At 42.0% G+C, this 18,412-nt stretch overlaps 1 protein-coding gene across 2 annotated transcripts in view; it reads right to left on the reverse strand.

The window, feature by feature from the left end:
* The window catches only part of Trim24 (tripartite motif containing 24), a 100,571-nt gene that overhangs the window by 38,412 nt on the left and 43,747 nt on the right, over positions 1-18,412 (reverse strand). For both annotated transcript variants that reach the window (XM_051174644.1, XM_051174643.1), the window contains exons 2-4: positions 14,249-14,367; positions 10,580-10,727; positions 705-837 (exon numbers count right to left, since the gene is read on the reverse strand). In XM_051174644.1, coding sequence (XP_051030601.1) covers positions 705-837; positions 10,580-10,727; positions 14,249-14,367 — 400 coding nt within the window. The remainder of the gene's footprint in view (positions 1-704; positions 838-10,579; positions 10,728-14,248; positions 14,368-18,412) is intronic.

The following is an 18,412-nucleotide window of genomic DNA, read 5'->3' on the forward strand; positions in this document are numbered from 1 at the left end:
TGTCTTGGGGATACTTTAAAATTATTTTTGAGCTTTCATTTATGGAGGCAGAGACATATCGGGGTACAACTAATGTGAGAGCCAACATTACATTTTCATTTTAAGTTTTAATTACTATGCCTAAGAAATCCATGAAGCAAAAATACCTCTTGATCTGTAAGCCCCTTGCCTGAGGAAGCAAAAATACCTCTTGATCTGCAAGCCCCTTGCCTGAGGACAGATAATTCCTGAAATGCTGGAGGCTATTGTTTATGGATGTGCTTGATCACACGTGGGCAGGATGTCCATAGGCAGTTAGATGTATGCTTGCCTCTGATTAGACCTGATGGGAATACTTAAGCCACTGTAAACTGAATTGGGGCCATTTCCCAGGAATCTGGGTATAGACCTGGCCGGAGCCCATCCCCTGGCCAGTATTTAATTAAATCTTGCTTCAAATTTGGCTTTGAACTATAGCAGAGGTCTCATTCTTGACTGGTGGGATTAACACTAGCACCTAAGTGTTACGCGTTCAGAATGCAGCTAACCACCACACAATGCATGGCATGCAATGACTGGACCAAAACAGAAAGAAAACCAGAATCAAGAAACCCCTGTGCAAGGCAGCTTGCCACTGGCCAAACAATACACATACAAACTGCCATTCAGCTGGAGCAACAATAGTCTATAAGCAACGTAAAAAGTGTAACAAAAGATGCTGGTACCTATGCTCTTTGTGCTCTAGCAGCTGGCAGTCCCGACATGTCAGTTTGTCACACGTTTCACAGTAAAGTTTCAACTGCTCCTTCTTATGGAATGGACAGAACACGGGTCGCTGACTGGTCACTCCAACTGCCTCTGCAAAAACAACAGACAGCAACTGAATGGGAAATCAGTCCATGGTCCATTTTCACTCAATCCCACGGACACAAAACATCTACAGTTCTTTCATCCTGTGTAGTTAACCACCACTGCATAACAGATCATGATCTCAAGGCTGGTGACTAAAGGTATCTGCCTCCAAGCCCGATGAACTGAGTTCCATCCCCGGAACCCAGGAGTTGGAAGAGAGGCACCCACAAGGTGCCTACACACATACTCACATGTAATAAACTGTAAAAAGTAAAGAAGCTTCACAAAACCCTTTTCAAGAATCACTTAAGGAAAACGGATAGGACTTTTCACTTCAAGGAGTAATTTAAATGTTAGATATGTAATGAAAAATGTGGCTTATAGAATTACAAAGTCTTAAGATAGTCCCTTTGAGTGTAAACTAACTAAATGTGTTCTATCCTAACTATAAGGCAGGAGGATCACAATGTGTGGACTTGCTGCTCTTGCAGAGGACCTGGGTTCCATCCCAGCGGACACAGGGAAACACATGGAAGCTCCACAGATACCAGTCACTAAAGTTGTGATGCACAGACACACGCAGGCAAAACACCCATAATTAAATAGTTTTACTGAAAAGTGGTGTACTGGCCTGGGCGGGTTCTATAAACTGGCTCTCATCAATAGGACCATAGTTGAGTATGCATCTCTGCTATATACTGACATATTTCTTCTTCATAGGATAGCTGTGTTTTTCATTTGTGAGCTCCCCTCACCACCACCCCCCCACAGTACTGGGAATTAAACCTAGAGCTTTATATAAGCTAAGCAAATATCTTACCACTGAGCTACACCCACCAGCTATTTTTAGTTTTGTGAGAAGACTGCACGAAATTTATATTTTCATCAACGCTATAAGGTCTCTTTTCTCTCTGCATCCTTGTAAATTTTATTATTATTATTATTGTTAATATTATTATTATAGCCATTTTGACTTTGGTGAGATAAATATGAATGTAGTTTAATTTGCATATTCCTGATGGCTGCTTAGACAACTGAACATTTCCTTATACAGTTATTATCTACATTTCTTTTATTGACTGGACTATTTCAGGGATATATTTGAATGTCTAATTATTTTACTTCATATATTCTAAACTTTTTATGTGTGCTCATGTAGAGAGCTGCGAAGTGCTGTGCCTTAAATATGGCGCTGGCTTCTGCCTTCCACCTTCCCGATGGTGAGAGCTCTCTGTCATAAACAAGTCCTTATTTGGCTAAGCCTGTTCAGCTTGCTTGCTTCCGTGTAAGAGCAGCCTATCTGCAGGGTCCATGTGGCTCACTAGGGTTGGTCAGCACAAGAGGATTTAAGCCTGTGTGGGCGTTTCCCCAGAGTTAGAAGAAGTTTGTTCAAGGATCCTGATTAAACTGCTAGAAGAAGATCTCCCCTGAGTTGCGTCTTCCTTGCTGGTTGAGGTTGGGCGCAACAACTGGTGGCCCATACAGGGAACACATTTCCCCTTCAGATCAGAACTTCTTGCAGTCAGGGCAGTGCTGGTAAGTTCCCAAGGTAAGGTGGGACCATAAAGACAGCGGAAATAAGCGGCAATAAAGTCTCAGGCATTGAGCGAGAGGTTGTTACGAACCGAAAGTAAAATCTTTTAAAATGGGTACATCTCAGTCTCATCCAATTTTTCTGGCTCTTCAGGAGCTATTTTTGTCAAAGAAACTTAAAGAAAAGCACATTAGAAAGGTTCCTGGGCAAATGCGATGCCATTGCACCTTGGTTTGCAGTTTCGGGAGACCTTATGGTAGCGTGCAGGGATCTTGACTTCGCTTGGGAACAAGGGACGCTAAAGCCCGGAGTCAGGCCCGTTTGGAAGGTAGTGCGTAGCTGCATCGAGGACCAAAAATACTGTAAGAGAGGTGGTGTTAAAGGGGCAAGCTGAGCTAGAAAAGCTACAAGAAGAAAGATCAGAAGAGGTTAAGAGCACAGGGGAGTCTGATACAGACAGAACTGACTCTGAGGAGGAATTGCAGTCCCTCGTAGAAAAGATTCAGAAACAATCACTTAAAGAACGGAGAGGGGGAGAAAAGGAGAAATGGCAATTTAAGGAGGAGGAGGATCCCCCTATAATAAGGCCACTGGCCTCCTTATCAGAATGAGGAAGGGCGGGGCCCAGGGATAGGGCCTTCCTTTTGCCCTGAGGTCTGGAGAGCTGTGCGAACTGACTTTGGTCTAGCCTTTCCAGTTTTCCAGGATGCCCAAGGCAATAGATCTGAGGGAGCCTTTAGATTTCAGGGTCATTAAGGCTTTGGCTGTGTCTGAGAGAACATATGGGATTTCAGCTTCTTTTACTGTAGCCCAAGTTGAAGCCCTGAATAGACACTGCATGACTCCTAGTTGTAGCCCCTGAAAAGGTTCAAAAGGGTAAGATTGTTAATTCTTTAGGAGCCAAAGTTTATGAAAGACAAATTGTTCCTCAAAAGACTGAGTTGAGAAAGGATAATTTAAAAACGTTAAATGATTTTCAGAAGTTATTAGGAGATGTTAATTGGATTAGGAGTTATTTAAAGTTGCCAAATTATAAATTAAAGCCATTATGTAATATATTAGTAGGGGATCCGGCTCTTGATTCTCCTAGGCAATTGACTGTTGAAGTGAGAGAAGCCTTATGTGAAGTTGAGGAAAGACTACAAAATGCATTTCTATCTAGATGGAAGGAAGGTCAAGCTATCACGTTATGCATTCTCCCTACCCATAATCAGCCTACAGGGTTGTCATGGCAGGAAGGACCATTGCTTTGGATTTATCCCCAAATCTCCCCAGCGAAAGCAATAGAACATTATCCCACAGCAGTCGCTAGTTTGGCTCATAGTGGAATTCAACAAAGCATTCAATTTTTTGGAGTGCCCCTGGTGCTACTTGTGGTGCCTTATTATAGTCACCGGGTTAAGATCTTGTGTGGCACTATCGATAATTGGGCCATATTGCAATGTGGGTTTGATGTAATGATAGATAATCATTATCCAAAGCATCGTTTCATATCATTTTTTAAGGAACATCCTGTGATTTTTTTTCCAAAAGTAACTTCCTCAGTCCCACTTAGTGGGGCACCAAATGTTTTTACTGATGGTTCAAAAACTGGTTGTGGGGCATATATGATTGCAAATAAGCCTCCTGTGCTGTGTCAATTTCAGCCAGGTTCCCCTCAAATTGTGGAATTGAAAATTGTAGTCCAAGTATTCAAAATTTGTCCATTTGCATTTAATTTGGTCTCAGATTCAGCATATGTGGTGAATACAGTAAAAATTTTGGAATTAGCAGGCCCTATTAAAATTAGTAGTGTTGTTTGTTCATTCTTACAAGATTTACAAAGATTAATTTGGTTGAGAAAGGAACGCTTTTATATTCAACATATTAGAGCTCATACGGGTTTGCCTGGGCCCAATGACATTGTAGACCAATGGACAAGGGTAGAATGTATTTTTTACAGCTCATATTTAGATCAGGCTAGGCAATTCCATCAGCAATTTCATGTGAATGCAAGGACTCTTCAACAGAAATTCCATTTGTCCAGAGCAGATGCTCGACAGGTGGTGTTGAACTATCCACAGTGTATAATATACCAACACCCACTTGGTGTGGGGGTAAGCCCTAGGGAGTTAATGCCCCTAAAGATATGGCAGATGGATGTCATGCATATTTCAGAATTCGGAGCTTTGAAATATGTACACGTGTCTGTGGATACTTGTTCAGGTGTGCTACGCCTTTAAGCGGAGAAAAAGCCCACAATGTCATTGGACACTGCCTGGAAGCCTGGGCGACTTGGGGAAAACCTCAACAGCTAAAAACTGATAATGGGCCAGTCTATACGGCTCAGAGATTTACTTCCTTTTGCAAACAAATGGAAGTTCAGCTTGTTCATGGATTACTCTACAATCCTCAAGGACAAGGGATTGTAGAGCGAGCTCATCGCAGCCTAAAAGAATGCCTAATAAAACGAAAAGGGGGAGTAGGCCAAGGCTGAACTCACAAGGAAAGAATATCTTTAGCCCTTTTTACCCTCTATTTTTAAATTTTGGATGTTGATGGCCTTTCCGCCACTGAGCCACTGATCGTCATCAGCGGCAAGGAGGGAGCCTAAAAGGCTATGTGAAATGGAAAGATGTGATCACCAGGTTATGGCATGGTTCTGATCTGGTGTTGGCATGGGTGAGAGGGTCTGTTTGTGTTTTCCCCCAGGATCACCAAGAACCGTTGTGGGTCCCGGAGAGGTTTGTAAGAAAGTGCAACAAACATGAAGAGCCTGCTGTTGCTGTTGATCATCAGCCTGATTTGGCCACCAGTGCAGATGGAGCCACGATGGGGGACCCTGTCGGTGTTCCCAAGACCCATGCCGATACGCTATAATGCAAAAATGTTTCCCCGATTTTTTAGTACTAATAAGAGCTTAGATTTACCTTATGATAGTGAGATTGCTAGGAGTTTTGTTTTAACAGGAAGCCTATGCTTTTAAGTGATATTAGTGATAAGAGTCAGTGCATTATGTTATTTAATCAATCTGCAGCTTGGTTTGATGTACCCATCACGGGCGGCCCCATTAGGGAGTTAACGCCTCCTGCCTAAGTGGGTGGTGGCCTGCTAAGAGTGAGTTTGACAAGCCAGCACCCCATCAGCCTAAGTGGGCCCCTCATTGTTTGAGTAAACGAGGAGGTGGTTTCCTTCTCCGGACGGGATGTCAATCAAAAGAGGTTGTTTGGGCGAGCAAGGGATATTTTATCTTCTTGCCAGGAATTAGTACCAGCTTCAATAAAACCTTTGCTGGGAGAAACTTTATTGATCAGGATCTGCAGCAGGTGGATATTTCCAACCCTTTTGATCTCTGGCTCTTCTGCGGCATTAATGGCAGCTGCACAGATTTGTCCCCTTTCCTTATGATAAGGGGCGGAGTTCATGGGGTGGCCGAATTTGCTTGGTCCACCTCTGAGCGTTTTGGTGAATTGTTCAATCCTAATCCCCCTCAACCTAGCGGCCAAGTAAGCACCAATCCTTCCTCGAGAAGGGTAGGGTCATTGAATATTAATGCTACCTTTTCTTCTACCCCAGTATGTGTGTGGCCACCTTTTGTGTTTATTGTAAGTAATAGTAGTATATTGGATAGTGAAAAGTTAGTCTGTGATACTATGACCTGCTTTTTTGCCCAATGCTGGGATGCTGTGAATTTCCCCTTTGCTGTGGTTGCACGCTTGCCTAGATGGATTCCCGTGCCTGTTGACGCCCCGAGTGCTATGACGGTGTGTAGACGACAGAGAGATTTGGCATTATAGCAGCCATAGTTGCAGCTACCTCTTTTGCAGTTGTGGGTTCAGTCACGGCTGCTGTGGCCATGAGCACATCGGTACAGACAGCCTCTAAGTTAAATGAACTGTTCAAGAATGTGGATACCGCCTTGGAAGCTCAGTCCACAATTGGTGCTCAGTTAAAAGGAGGTCTTACGATGGTGAACCAAAGAATTGATCTGGTGCAGGAGCAAATAGATACCTTGTGGCAGCTGGCCCAATTGGGATGTGAAATGAGAGAAACAGGCTTGTGTGTTACCAGCATTCAGTATGAGAATTTTACACATGCTGCTAATTTGTCATGACAATTGTCTAACCATCTCTTAGGAAATTGGTCTGCTGACTTCCATGACTTAATGGTACAGCTGCGAGTGGCCATCGTCGCTGTGAACTCGGATGGACGTGTGGATGTGGGACTGGCTGCTGGGCTGTCATCATGGCTTGCTGTTGCCATGGATCATCTGAAAGAGTGGGAGGGAATGGGAGCCATGGCTATCCTCTTGCTGCTTATCTCCTTCGGTCTGTGGTGGCTTTGCAGGCTGAGGCTTGCTCAGAGGCGGCATGCAGCTATGGTTGTCCAGGCATTTACAGCCATTGAGGCAGGGCAGTCCCCCCAGGCATGGCTCGCAGTCATGAATAAGAATTGATTCTTCACTCTCAGGTTGTATGGCTTAGCACTGCACTCCGAGTTGGCTCTGGAAGCGAGCAACTCCTCCGAGAAGGGCAAGTCTGGTTGCATGTGGGTTGGAGTCTGAGGCCCCACCTCCAGGAAAAAGATACCGGACGGGTGTGGCACTGACTTGGCTGACTACCGGGATTCAGGGTCATTACAAAGTCCCCTACGTTACTGGAGAACAGACTACTACCCTTGCCTGTTGCGTTAATAAAACAAAAAGGGGGAACTGAAGAGAGCTGCAAAGTGCCGCGCCTTAAAGATGGTGCTGGCTTCCGCCTTCCACCTTCCCGATGGTGAACGCTCTCTGTCATAAACAAGTCCTTATTTGGCTAAGCCTGTTCAGCTTGCTTGCTTCTGTATAAGAGCAGTCTATCTGCAGGGTCCATGTGGCTCACTAGGGTTGGTCAGCGCAAGGGGATTTAAGCTTGTGCAGGCGTTTCCCCGGAGTTAGAAGAAGCTTGTTCAAGGATCCTGAATAAACTGCTAGAAGATCTCCCGAGTTGCGTCTTCCTTGCTGGTCGAGGTTGGGCGCGACATGCTCATGTATGTTTGGGTGTACATGTGTAGTGCATGTGCACACATGTGAACATGTGTATACAGAGACACATAAACCTCAGGTGTCATTCCTATGGAGCCACCTAACCGTTTTTGAAATGGAGTTTCTCATTAGGACCTACAGCTGTTTAATAAGCCAGGCTGCCAGGCCAATAAGCATCAGCATGTGTCTATGTTCTCCATTCCCAGATTTTCACCAGATTATAAAAAGGAGTCATCATGCTAGGCTTTTTAAATGTGGGTGTTAGTGACTGAACTCAGTTCCTTGTCCAGCAAGTGCTTTACTAACTGAGCCATCTCAGTTCCTGTTTGCAGTCTAGGTCTTAATCTTCTGTCAGATTAAGAGCTACAGCCTTTTTACTTTTGTATTTACTTAGAAACCTTTTAGTTTCATAAAATCCTAGTTGTCAATTCTTGTTATGTCTTGGCCTATTTGGCCTCTTTAAGAAGCTGGAAAGATGACTCAGCAATCAAGAGCACTGGCTGCTCTTCCAGAGGACCCAGCACCCACATCAGCGGGCTCAAAGCTGCCTGACTTTAGTTCCAGTTCAGACATCATCTTCTGACCTCCACAGGTACTACAAGAGTGTGGTGCGTGCGTGCGCCGCACATACGTATTCACAATAACCTAATCTTGCTTTTTTTTTAAAATTTAATTAGGATGGGTTTATTAGTTTTCCCATGCTAATCTAAATTTATTAAATTTAAATAATAGAGATATCTAAAATATTTATATGATTTTAAATTCTCAGAAAAACCTTAGAAGTAGCCAGAAAGGAAATTGAGTTAATAGAGTTATATTATCTATCCATGAGTTAATGAAGAGCTGATAATAAAAATCACTAAACCCTAAGAACTGGGAGTGCTCCCTTCTTTCTTTTAAAGGGTTCTTGCTGGCAGTGTCTGACTGGCACATCTGAGCCCTGTGTTCAATCCCTGTCACTTCACAAGCAGGGCATGCTGTCTCAGGCCAGCAACCCAGCACACAGAGGAAAAGGCCGGAGGAAGGGGGCGGCGGGGGGCGGGCACAAGCTCCAGCCATGCTTCGCTACCATCAATTCCCGGGTTCAAACTAATCACACTGGACAGCAATTTACATTCAATATTACATCACAGGCATTCATAGAACTAACCACCCAAGCAGAAAACAAAACAAAATCCAAAACTCTGCAAGTGCAGAATATTTTTAAAGTAAACTAAAACAATGATAAACTGTAACTAAACACTTATCCTAAAACATGTCACATACGTAGCTCACCTGTCCTAGTAATAATTTTCTTGGGGGGGGCACACAGGTGTCTATCTATTATGTAGCTTTGGCTGTCCTGGAACTTGCTATGTGGATTAGGCTGCCTCTGCCTCCTGAATGCTGGGATTGAAGGTGTGCATCACCACACCCATTTCTAATAATAGAAATTTAAAATAAAATTAAGGGAATTGAAAAGAAATGCAAGATTAATGAACTAAAGGGTATAAATAACTGGATAAATATATTCAAAGAGCTATTTATTTATCTATAAATAAAATTAAGACAAAATCTACCAAGTAAGTTAAAAGAAATGGTTTAAAAAAATAAAACTCACAATGCAAAAAGAAAAATAATCATAGAAAAACTTGGTAGTTGTTACGGTTCAGAGGTGAGATATTCCCTCAACCCCCCCCCCCCCCGCGCCCCCCCAAAAGCTCTGTTTTGAAGGGCTGGTCACTGAAAGGACTGGATTAGGGAAGGCTGTAACCGTGACACCGACTGACCCACTCAATTTCTTCCTCCCAAGTGCTGGGATACCAGGCACAGGCTACCAAACCTTCCTCCAATTACTGTGTAAGGTAAGCCGAGGCCCTTGCTTTATTTCAAGTACTCATCACTAACCACCCAGTACAATTTTTGTTGCTCAAAATAACTGTCTTTAATTATCAAGTCAACAATCCCACTCTAATCACTCTTACTTTCTAACCTTCTTAGTTTACTATCCTGACTATGTTACCAATCCCTCATCAGTTACAGCCCATAGTCACCTATTAACCAAAAGTTGTTCCTCTTTTATCCAGTTAAAACCCTGACCATTTCAACATGCCCCCATATGAATCTTGTATGCCATTACATTTCTAACCCAATCCTATACATGTCCAATCTTCTATACCAACACCCAGACTGCCAAAACCCGAATGAGGAAGATTTATGGCACAAACATCATTCAACTCTTTAGTTTCTATAACTAGAGCTCTTTCAACGAGTTATTTGGCCTCCGATTTAAATCCTAGAATCTGAGGTTGAGACTCTTGGTAAATATTCTAACAGAGTTTAGTAGGCCCAACTATGGTTATTTATTTACTTACATTCTTTATTATATATATATTCCTACAGTACAGGAGGCATCTGTCTTTCTAATAAATAGCAAAATTTAAAATATAAAGGAGGCACACACAATGGTTGGCTTAAAAAAAAAGTAGGAAAACAAATCGAAAGCAAAAGAACAATAATATGTCTGACCTCTTAAAGCATTATGTTAAATGGATCTAGAGAGCTGGTTCATTGGGTATATTAGAACCTTATTCCATTTTCTGTTATTTCTGTCAGGACAAGTTCATTTTTGTTTGCTGGAAAATTCCAGTGGACCATGCTTTAACCCTGTTTCTGTAATTTGACATGCTTCCCATCCTATGGAGTTCGACCCTTACCTTAAACATTTTCTTCTGAAAATCCCCCAACACTTGAAACCCCCAGTCTTGCAGTTTCTTGAGCTATACGATCCTGAGTTCAGGGATACTTTCTTAAACACCACTTTAGAAAAATAGCCCTGTCTGCCAGAAAATAAAGTTTGCATAATTTGACCAAAGAATTTGGATAATGGTCTTCATTCTCATTCAGTGGGATTAACAAAAGCAAAGGGTTTTGTTTAGTTTTGTTTCTTTTCTTTTCTTTTCTTTCTTTCTTCCTTCCTTTCTTTTTTTTTTTTTTTTTATCATAGCAAATTTAATTGACAGAAGCAGGAGAGCTAGGAATGTGAATTAAGGCAAGATTCAATATATGACTCATACTTACCAGCACCTCTAAGTACAATTAGAATGTTTACTTCTTTGTATCAAAAACATACATGTAATGTTTATAGCCACACTAAAATACATCAGTGTAGGAACCGTAAGAGCAGGGTTTCAGAGAGGGGAAAAGAGAAGGGTAGCAACCCGATTCATTACCTGGAGACACTTCTTCTTTCTGCCTGACTGTGTGGTCTTTTGTGAACTTCACCCTCTGGTGAGCTCTAATACATGTTTTGCAGAGCCATTCGACACACTCCACACAAAACCCATTGGCTTCTGCATTGTCTTCACAGCTTGTGCATACCTAACAATAAAAGACTCTGGTCACATGAACTGCTGAAATACATTAAAAAAATAAAATGCCAACCAAACAGACTTTTAGTTTTCCTACATCATTCAGTGTTTAAATTGATAGTATGTATTAAGCTATATGCATTTAAAATGAAGATATGATGCATAAGAATTGTCTTTTTAGATAAGGTATCACTATGTATCCCTGGCTAGCCTTCTACTCATAACACGACACCCACTGTCTGCCTCCTGAGAACTAGGATTAAAGGTGTACAATACCAGACTAGACAAAATTATTGAAACACATTTTTCTCCTTAGTTTTATTACTGATATTCTAGTCACTCCAGGCACCAGGCAAATTGTAGACAACACTGGGTTCAGCTCCTGGCATGCAAGGGCAGCTCACCACTACCTATGACCCCAGTTACAGTGAATCCAATGCAGTCTTCTGGCCTCTGAGAGCACCAGGCATATACGTGTAGGCAAAACACTCTTACAAATAAAGTCAAAATATTTTTTAAGAAATAATTTTAAGGCTGGGCAACAGATTTCTTTGAGTTTGAGGCCAGCTTGGTCTACAGAATTAGTTCCAGGACAGGTTCCAAAGCTACAAAGAAATCCTGTCTCAAAAAACAAAAAGTGCCAATAACGGGAAATGTATCAAAAATTGTCAGTGCTTATGGAGACAAAGGATTTATCTTGTTGAAGACTTTGTAAGAGCAAGCTACAGAATCTCGTCGATGGAACACCTTCCAGTCAGAGAGCAGCACAGATAAGCCCGCAAGAGGAGCACAGCTGGATCAAGAATGGAGAGGAAGGAAGTAGTACTTCACACGTCAAGGGAAGACTGACAAGAGAAGGCGCTGGTGGCAAGGCAGGCAGGGGTCAGGTCAAGTTAGCACACATGACAATGGCAGTTTTTGTCAGAAAAATGATTAAATAACAAAGGCATGGATAGACTTCTACTTTTAAAGTCAGCATTACTGCAACTCAACAAACAGACAGAAAAGTGCCTAACATTCTCACATAAGGTAATTTGTTCTCACATAAGGTAATTTGTTCGAGGGTTAGCAGAAGTGAAGACGAGAACGGAATGGAAGATTCAAGAAGTGAGCAAGTTTGGAGAGTGCACTGCATATGGGAGGTAAAAAAGAGTATCTAGAATATGTGTCTAGCTGGTATGATGGTGTAAATAGTGGCAACACTCTCCAAGCATCTTTGTAGCTGGAAACAAAAATGCACATAATTCAGAAGCTGCCTGTAACGAGTACGGTTTTTCTGCCTGGTATTGTCCTGCCGCCGCGCCAGCCCCAAATAATACACAGAGACTCTGTATTTGATACAATGCTGTTGGCCTGGTTACTTGTTTCTTATCGGCAGCTCTGCCTTAATTATTAACCCATTTCTGCTGATCTATGTATTCTCTTACTGGGGGGCCGGGGGCATACGCTTCTTCAGACTCTCCATCCTGACTCCTCCTTACTACTTCCTATTTCCTCCTTGTCTCCTAGTCCCTCCTATCTTCCTTTCCTATTGGCCAACAGTGCTTTATTATTAACCAGTATGAGAAACATATACAGAATGACATCTCCCATCAGCTGCCAAACTCCAAGTATCTGTTACTTGCAGGAATCACAATTCTGCCTGTTCTCAGGGCTTGCCATCTTCACCTTTTTTCAGTGCTGGTCATCACTTCTACAGTCTGCCAGTCCTCTTTGCTTTCTCAACGCCACTCAGGGTCCCATCTGTCATTTCTCTTCCTCTGACTTTGTGGGTTTTTGCTAGATCAAGGGATATCCTATTGTGTCTATGAAGATGTCACTTAAATTTCTAATCTTCCACTGTAGGCTACAAAAAGGAATGACGAGTGTCTAATATGATCTGTTTCAGATCTCTGGTAAATGAAATAAAATATAAAATGCAAAACAGAAAAAAGATGTGGCAATACCTATCATCTTGGGAGGGAAGCCAAAATATTTTAAGGCCACCCTGAGCTTCATGGCAAGAGCCTTCTGAAAAAACATACGTACACACAAACAAACCCCAGAAAAGTATGAGGTGAGTGCCCTCAGGAAGCCTAGGAAATTTCCAACTCAGTGTCCAAAATCATTTTCTATGTTTCTACCCTTAGAGCAGGCCGATGAGCCCAGGTCTCCTGCACGCCATACACCACACCTGATGTGAACCCATAGCCAATTCCATTATCTCACGAGGAGATCGTTTATCCCCTGCAGCAAACCAAATTTGGTCTTTGGGGAGCAATGTGGACACTGTTGAGTAAAACGAATCCTAAATTCCTGCAGTTACACCTCAGCAATAAGAAAGGTTGAAAATGAAAAGGGGTTGCACAGAAACTAGCCACACATAAAAAACAATTCCCAACAGACAAAAGTAATAGTTCCCTAACTGGAACTAGGTTTAGTTGTTTCCTGGATTACAGATGAAATGAAGCATCTAGGAGACACCAATGAATCAAAACTCACATGTACACTTATTTGCTATGCTTGGTACATGCGAGGGAATACACTTTAACAGGCTAGCCCAGGGCAGAGTACCACAGATTCTCCCGAGGGATAAAGGACCTACATTTACGCTTAAAGGAGTAAAGAAAAGGAAAGGTATTGTTGCACATCTAAATTCAGCACCTTGGACAATGCTACTCACGGAAGCTGTCAAGCAACACCATGAACACAAGACTTTTTTAAACAGAAAGCTCTGGGTAAAGGATATAGCTAAGCATGGAGAGCTGTTTCCTGACCAATGATGCAAGCCTGGAGACCTAGAGTTCCAGAATACACATAAAAATGAAAGAGAAAAGCCGGCTGGTGCCAGCACACGCCTTTAGGAGGAGGCAGGGCCCAGCAAGTTCCAGTACAGGCAGAGAAAGCCTGTCTTGAAAAACCTCAATAGACAGATGGATGGATGGAATGAAAGGAGAGAAAAACTTCACAAAGTTCTCCTCTGATTTCATTGCAGCTATCAAGTGTGCGTAGATATGTGCAAACTAAAATGATTTTTTTTAAACGTAGAAATCTTACTGATCAAAAATACAATGTATTTTATTTGATCAATAGCACGGTTTAAAAAGGCAGGCTGTGGCTAGAGAGACAGCTCAGTGGTTAAAAGCACATTTGCAGCAATCGCACAGGACCTGGGTTAGGTTCCAGGGGAGGAGATAACCTCTTTTGGTCTCCACGGGCACTGAACACATGTAGTATGCTTGCCGAATGCAGGCAAAACACCAATACACAGAAAAATAAATCTTTTTAAAAGGAATAAAGTAACAATTCCAACAGCCAGTAACTTGGCTGTAAGGAATTAAGTAATGCTAAATATAGCACATTGTTTCTCTGTAGCGTACAGAAATATGATGATAAAATCATGGGCACTGTTTTCATTCCTAACCTCAACTATTCCCTCCTGTCCATACACTTAAAAATGATATTCATGTTCCAAACTTCGGCTTTTCATATGGACTATCATGCATTTAAGCGGCTTCATCTTAGGTAGTGAAGGCTTAAATTCACACTTACCTGATTAGACTTTTCTACTGTACTACTGGGAACCTCAGTAGTGTCCTTCACAAAAACGTTGTCTATGATGTGTCTCTCAGCACACTCCTGACTGCAGACTGGGCATCGAATGACTCCAACTGGGAAAGACAAGATTGAATTTCAAGTTTAATATACCGAGACCACCACATCTCATTTAAGCTGTAACTAGACGGGATTGTTCCTAATAGTTTGTAAGTTCATATTTGCTTTCTAAATTCATAAGGAATGTATATACACACATATAAACCATATATGTGTGTGTATACACATAACATATATATATGTATACATATACATTAAATACACTAAATGTTGTATAAGCCCTTTTAACTGGTATGCCCAACGGCTTTTATTTTTACTAACCAGCAATTTCTCCATCCCTGTTTTTCAAACCTAAGTAGTTGTTCTTTGTGTATGTGAGATAAGGTCCTAATGGGTCATCCCTGTACCCAATGCCACACGTGTTTTCTATAGCACAAGGAACTCTGGATATCTCCAGACCTACAGGATCACAATTTCTGGAAGAATTACAATCGCCTCTGGTTAAAGCTTCCACAAGCCATTAAGAAACATTATTTTGTTTTCCTTGAACAGATGAGAACTGTTTCTATGGGGCGAAGTCCTCTCTCATAGAAACATATAATATATACAATGCACTGATCTAAGACAGACTTGAGGAAATGCCAACAATTTTCAGAAACTCATGGTTTGCATGTGAAATGTCCCCTGCAGTCTTAGCTGGCAGCACCATTTTTGGGTGTTTGTAATTTTAAGGATGTAAGGGCTAAAGGAAATAGGTCAATGGATACATGTCTTGAAGATCATATCTGGCCTCCAGCCCCTCTATTAAAATGTGTAAGAAATGCATAAGAACAAAAACAAAGTAATCCAAAAGCGAATTTTATCTGAGTACATTTAAGTAACAATAGTTTTGTTTTTTAATCCTGTGGGGCGGTGGTGGCACATGTCTTTAGTCCCAGTATTGGGGAGGCAGAGGCAGTTAGATAATCTGTGAGTTCGAGGCCAGCCTGGTCTACAAAGGAATTCCGAGAAGGGCTCCAAAGCTACACAGAGAAACACTGTCTTGGGGGGTGGGGGGGAATCCTACAGCTGGAGAGACGGTTCAGTACCTAAGAGTTGGTTGCTCTTCCAGAGGACATAGGTTCAATTCCCAGATCACAACCATCTGTAACTCCACTTCCAGGAGATCTAATGCCTTAGTTTGGTCTCAGTGGAGACTGTATGTTAAGTGGTGTACAAACATATGCAGACAACACATGCACGCACACACCCTAAAATAAAACTTTTAAAAAATCCATCTGAGATCTCACACATGAGACTAAGTCTCACTAGCAACTGAAGCACACACATACATACATATATCATTCAAACTGACTGTGCTCCTCCACAAAAGCAATAGCGAAGGACACATGAGCCAGTCAAAGATGGTGCCGAGATGTTTACAAAAAGAGGTGACTGGTTGCCAAGATCAAACCAAATAAGTAAGGTTACTATATAACACCTCGAGTTCACTAGGTAAAACATAGGGAGCCTAGGCACATGATAGGTTGACCTTTAAAACCACTGGCTGGCTGTTTTTCCACGCCGTGGTTCGTTGCTTTAAAAGATGGCTGCTATGGGGAACAGGTGAGTGGCACACTTAACTTTTTCTTGGACCCAACTCAGTCTTCCATGGTCAGGCTAAGACCCTACACCATAGGTTATCTAATGAAACCAGGCAGGAGGACCCAGTTTTTGAGTTGTTCATAAGGGAGTCCAAGACACTCCCCAAACAATACATGTTATTGCTGCTGCTGTGGGTTGGAAGCTTGAAGGTCAGTCCCTATTGCTGAAGACACCAAAAGCTTCAGACATAAGACCTGGAAGAATTGAGCTAGATCTGATTTGAAATCCTCCTCCCTGAGATAGCTTTTATAATACTGGCAAGGACTATGCATGCCTCCAAGGAAGAGCAGCAACCAACAGCCTTGCACAGCTGTAACAATTATGACCCATGATAACCATAACGGTCCATAGCGGCATTAATCTTGGTGTTAACCAACTGCTTCCCAATTGGACTCAAGACCTACTCAAAGGAAGGAAAATCATGCCAAGTACTAGAAAAGTAGCCATACCTAATGCTAGGTGAGACCGTGACCGTACAGGAGAACCTACCTTCATCACTTTACTGAATCAGCATAATCCCTAACTGCACTCTAAATACTTATCCAAATACCCGCAGATAAGTGCAGTTTTTGCCCCTCATCCAAGAAACTTATCTTTACAACTAATGAGAGACAGAAAACCACAACTGGTTAAAAATCAGAGAACAAGTGATCATGAGGTGCCCAGCTAAGACTCGGGACACTGTGGAAGAGGGAGCAAAGAAACTGTATGAGCTACAGACCAGGACATTTGCTGTGAGAATGTGTCTCCTAGAAATGACAAAGCAAAGCAATGTGACTGCCAGCAGAACAAGGCCTGAAGGAGAGCAGTGCAGCACCACGCTAGCATGGAAGGGGACCTCACAGGGACACAGCACACCTACAGGCAACAAAGGAAGCAAGGCAGGCTCGGGGCAAGACAAGTAGTTCCTCCCTAGGGATGGTATGGTGCTCCCAGTTGGTTATCTGATTTCTAGTGGTCTGCCGTGAAATCATACAAGTAACACTACATCAACTAGATCAAGGAAAAAGAGGCCAGGATTTCCAGAGGGAGTCTGGGGGATACATGCAATAGATTAAGGGGAAGGACAGGGAGGGATAAAATATAAAGTAAAAAATGTATTTTATAGTAACAAAATATTAGGCACTCAAGAATAAACTTCACAAGGTTATGAGAGGTTATTGCTGAGAAAATGTGACATTATAAAACAAACAAAAACTTTAAATAATGAGGAAAACATGTTCAATACAGCTAGCTATACATCAAGGTAGTTTCTGGATCTTACTAAAATTCTGTTTGGAAAACATGCCTATTAAATAATGACACTTAACTACTAAGCCTTAGGTAAATAACATGGTACTTTTTGTAAAAACACGCAAAATAAGAACTGAATGTGAACACCAGAAACACCTATGTATAACTGATTTGCACTAGAAACAAACAGGGAAACACTAACTCTCAAAATTGCTGGGACCTGTTGCAGGATATCTGATCACACTGTGAACCTGAAATTGTTATTTACTGGAAAAACCTGTTTCTAGCTGTGGTGTGGCTCAGCTCTAGCACACCTTGAATCCAAGAGCTTTCTGCTGTAATATTGTGCACAGGATTAGAGGTGGAGCAAGCCGCTTGTTGACAGGAAGTGAACATAAGAAAAAAACAGTAAGAGGGAGTCAGGAGGATGGATAAAGAGAGGCACAGGAAGTGGCAGGGAGGGATTCAGTTGGAGGATTTTGCCTGAGATGGCAGAGGATGGGGCATCCGCTGAGGAGTGACATCAGCTAGTGCTTCCCCTCTCTCTGGGATAGCAGGCCCCCCCCCCCCACTAGCTGGCTCCTGAGCCTTTATTGATAAAATTGAATGACTGAGATACAGTAAAAACAGCATTTGGTGCTCCAACCTGTGCCACGGCCACATGGACTAAGAAATCACACCAGCTGAGTACAAACTGAAGACATCAGATGTGATGAGACACCTGGGAAATGCTCACGGAGAGAATTTAGTAATATTGAAAGGAAAAATCTTTCCCACATTAAGGATGGGAAATATAACACAGGCATCAGGACTCTGTATAGTGCTACTTTAGATGGCTTGAAAACAGAAGCAGAAAATGAAAAGATAAATGACTTAAATGAAATTGCCATAATATCGATTATAATTACTATCAGTCTGGTAATTCATATTTTATCCTTAACAGCCACAGTGGTTTTTCCTGCCAAATATAAAAAAGTGGATTGATAACATACAAGCCTTAGAAACACAAATGAAAATAAGAAAAATACTCAGATATAGAAGAATTTAGAAAGAACCTACTGTGCCATTGCATGATAAAACTGACAGAGAGGCCCATGGTTGTTGGAAAATTAACCTTAGTTTATCCAGGTACTAGACAAAAAGGACCAGCAGACTATAGGCAGCCACAAGGTTATGGAGAAGTTAAAAGGAACCCTATAGAAATAGTAGACTTAAGGAAATTTA

This window comes from Phodopus roborovskii, unplaced genomic scaffold (genome assembly GCF_943737965.1).
Source record: "Phodopus roborovskii unplaced genomic scaffold, PHOROB, whole genome shotgun sequence".
Taxonomy (NCBI): Eukaryota; Metazoa; Chordata; class Mammalia; order Rodentia; family Cricetidae; genus Phodopus; species Phodopus roborovskii.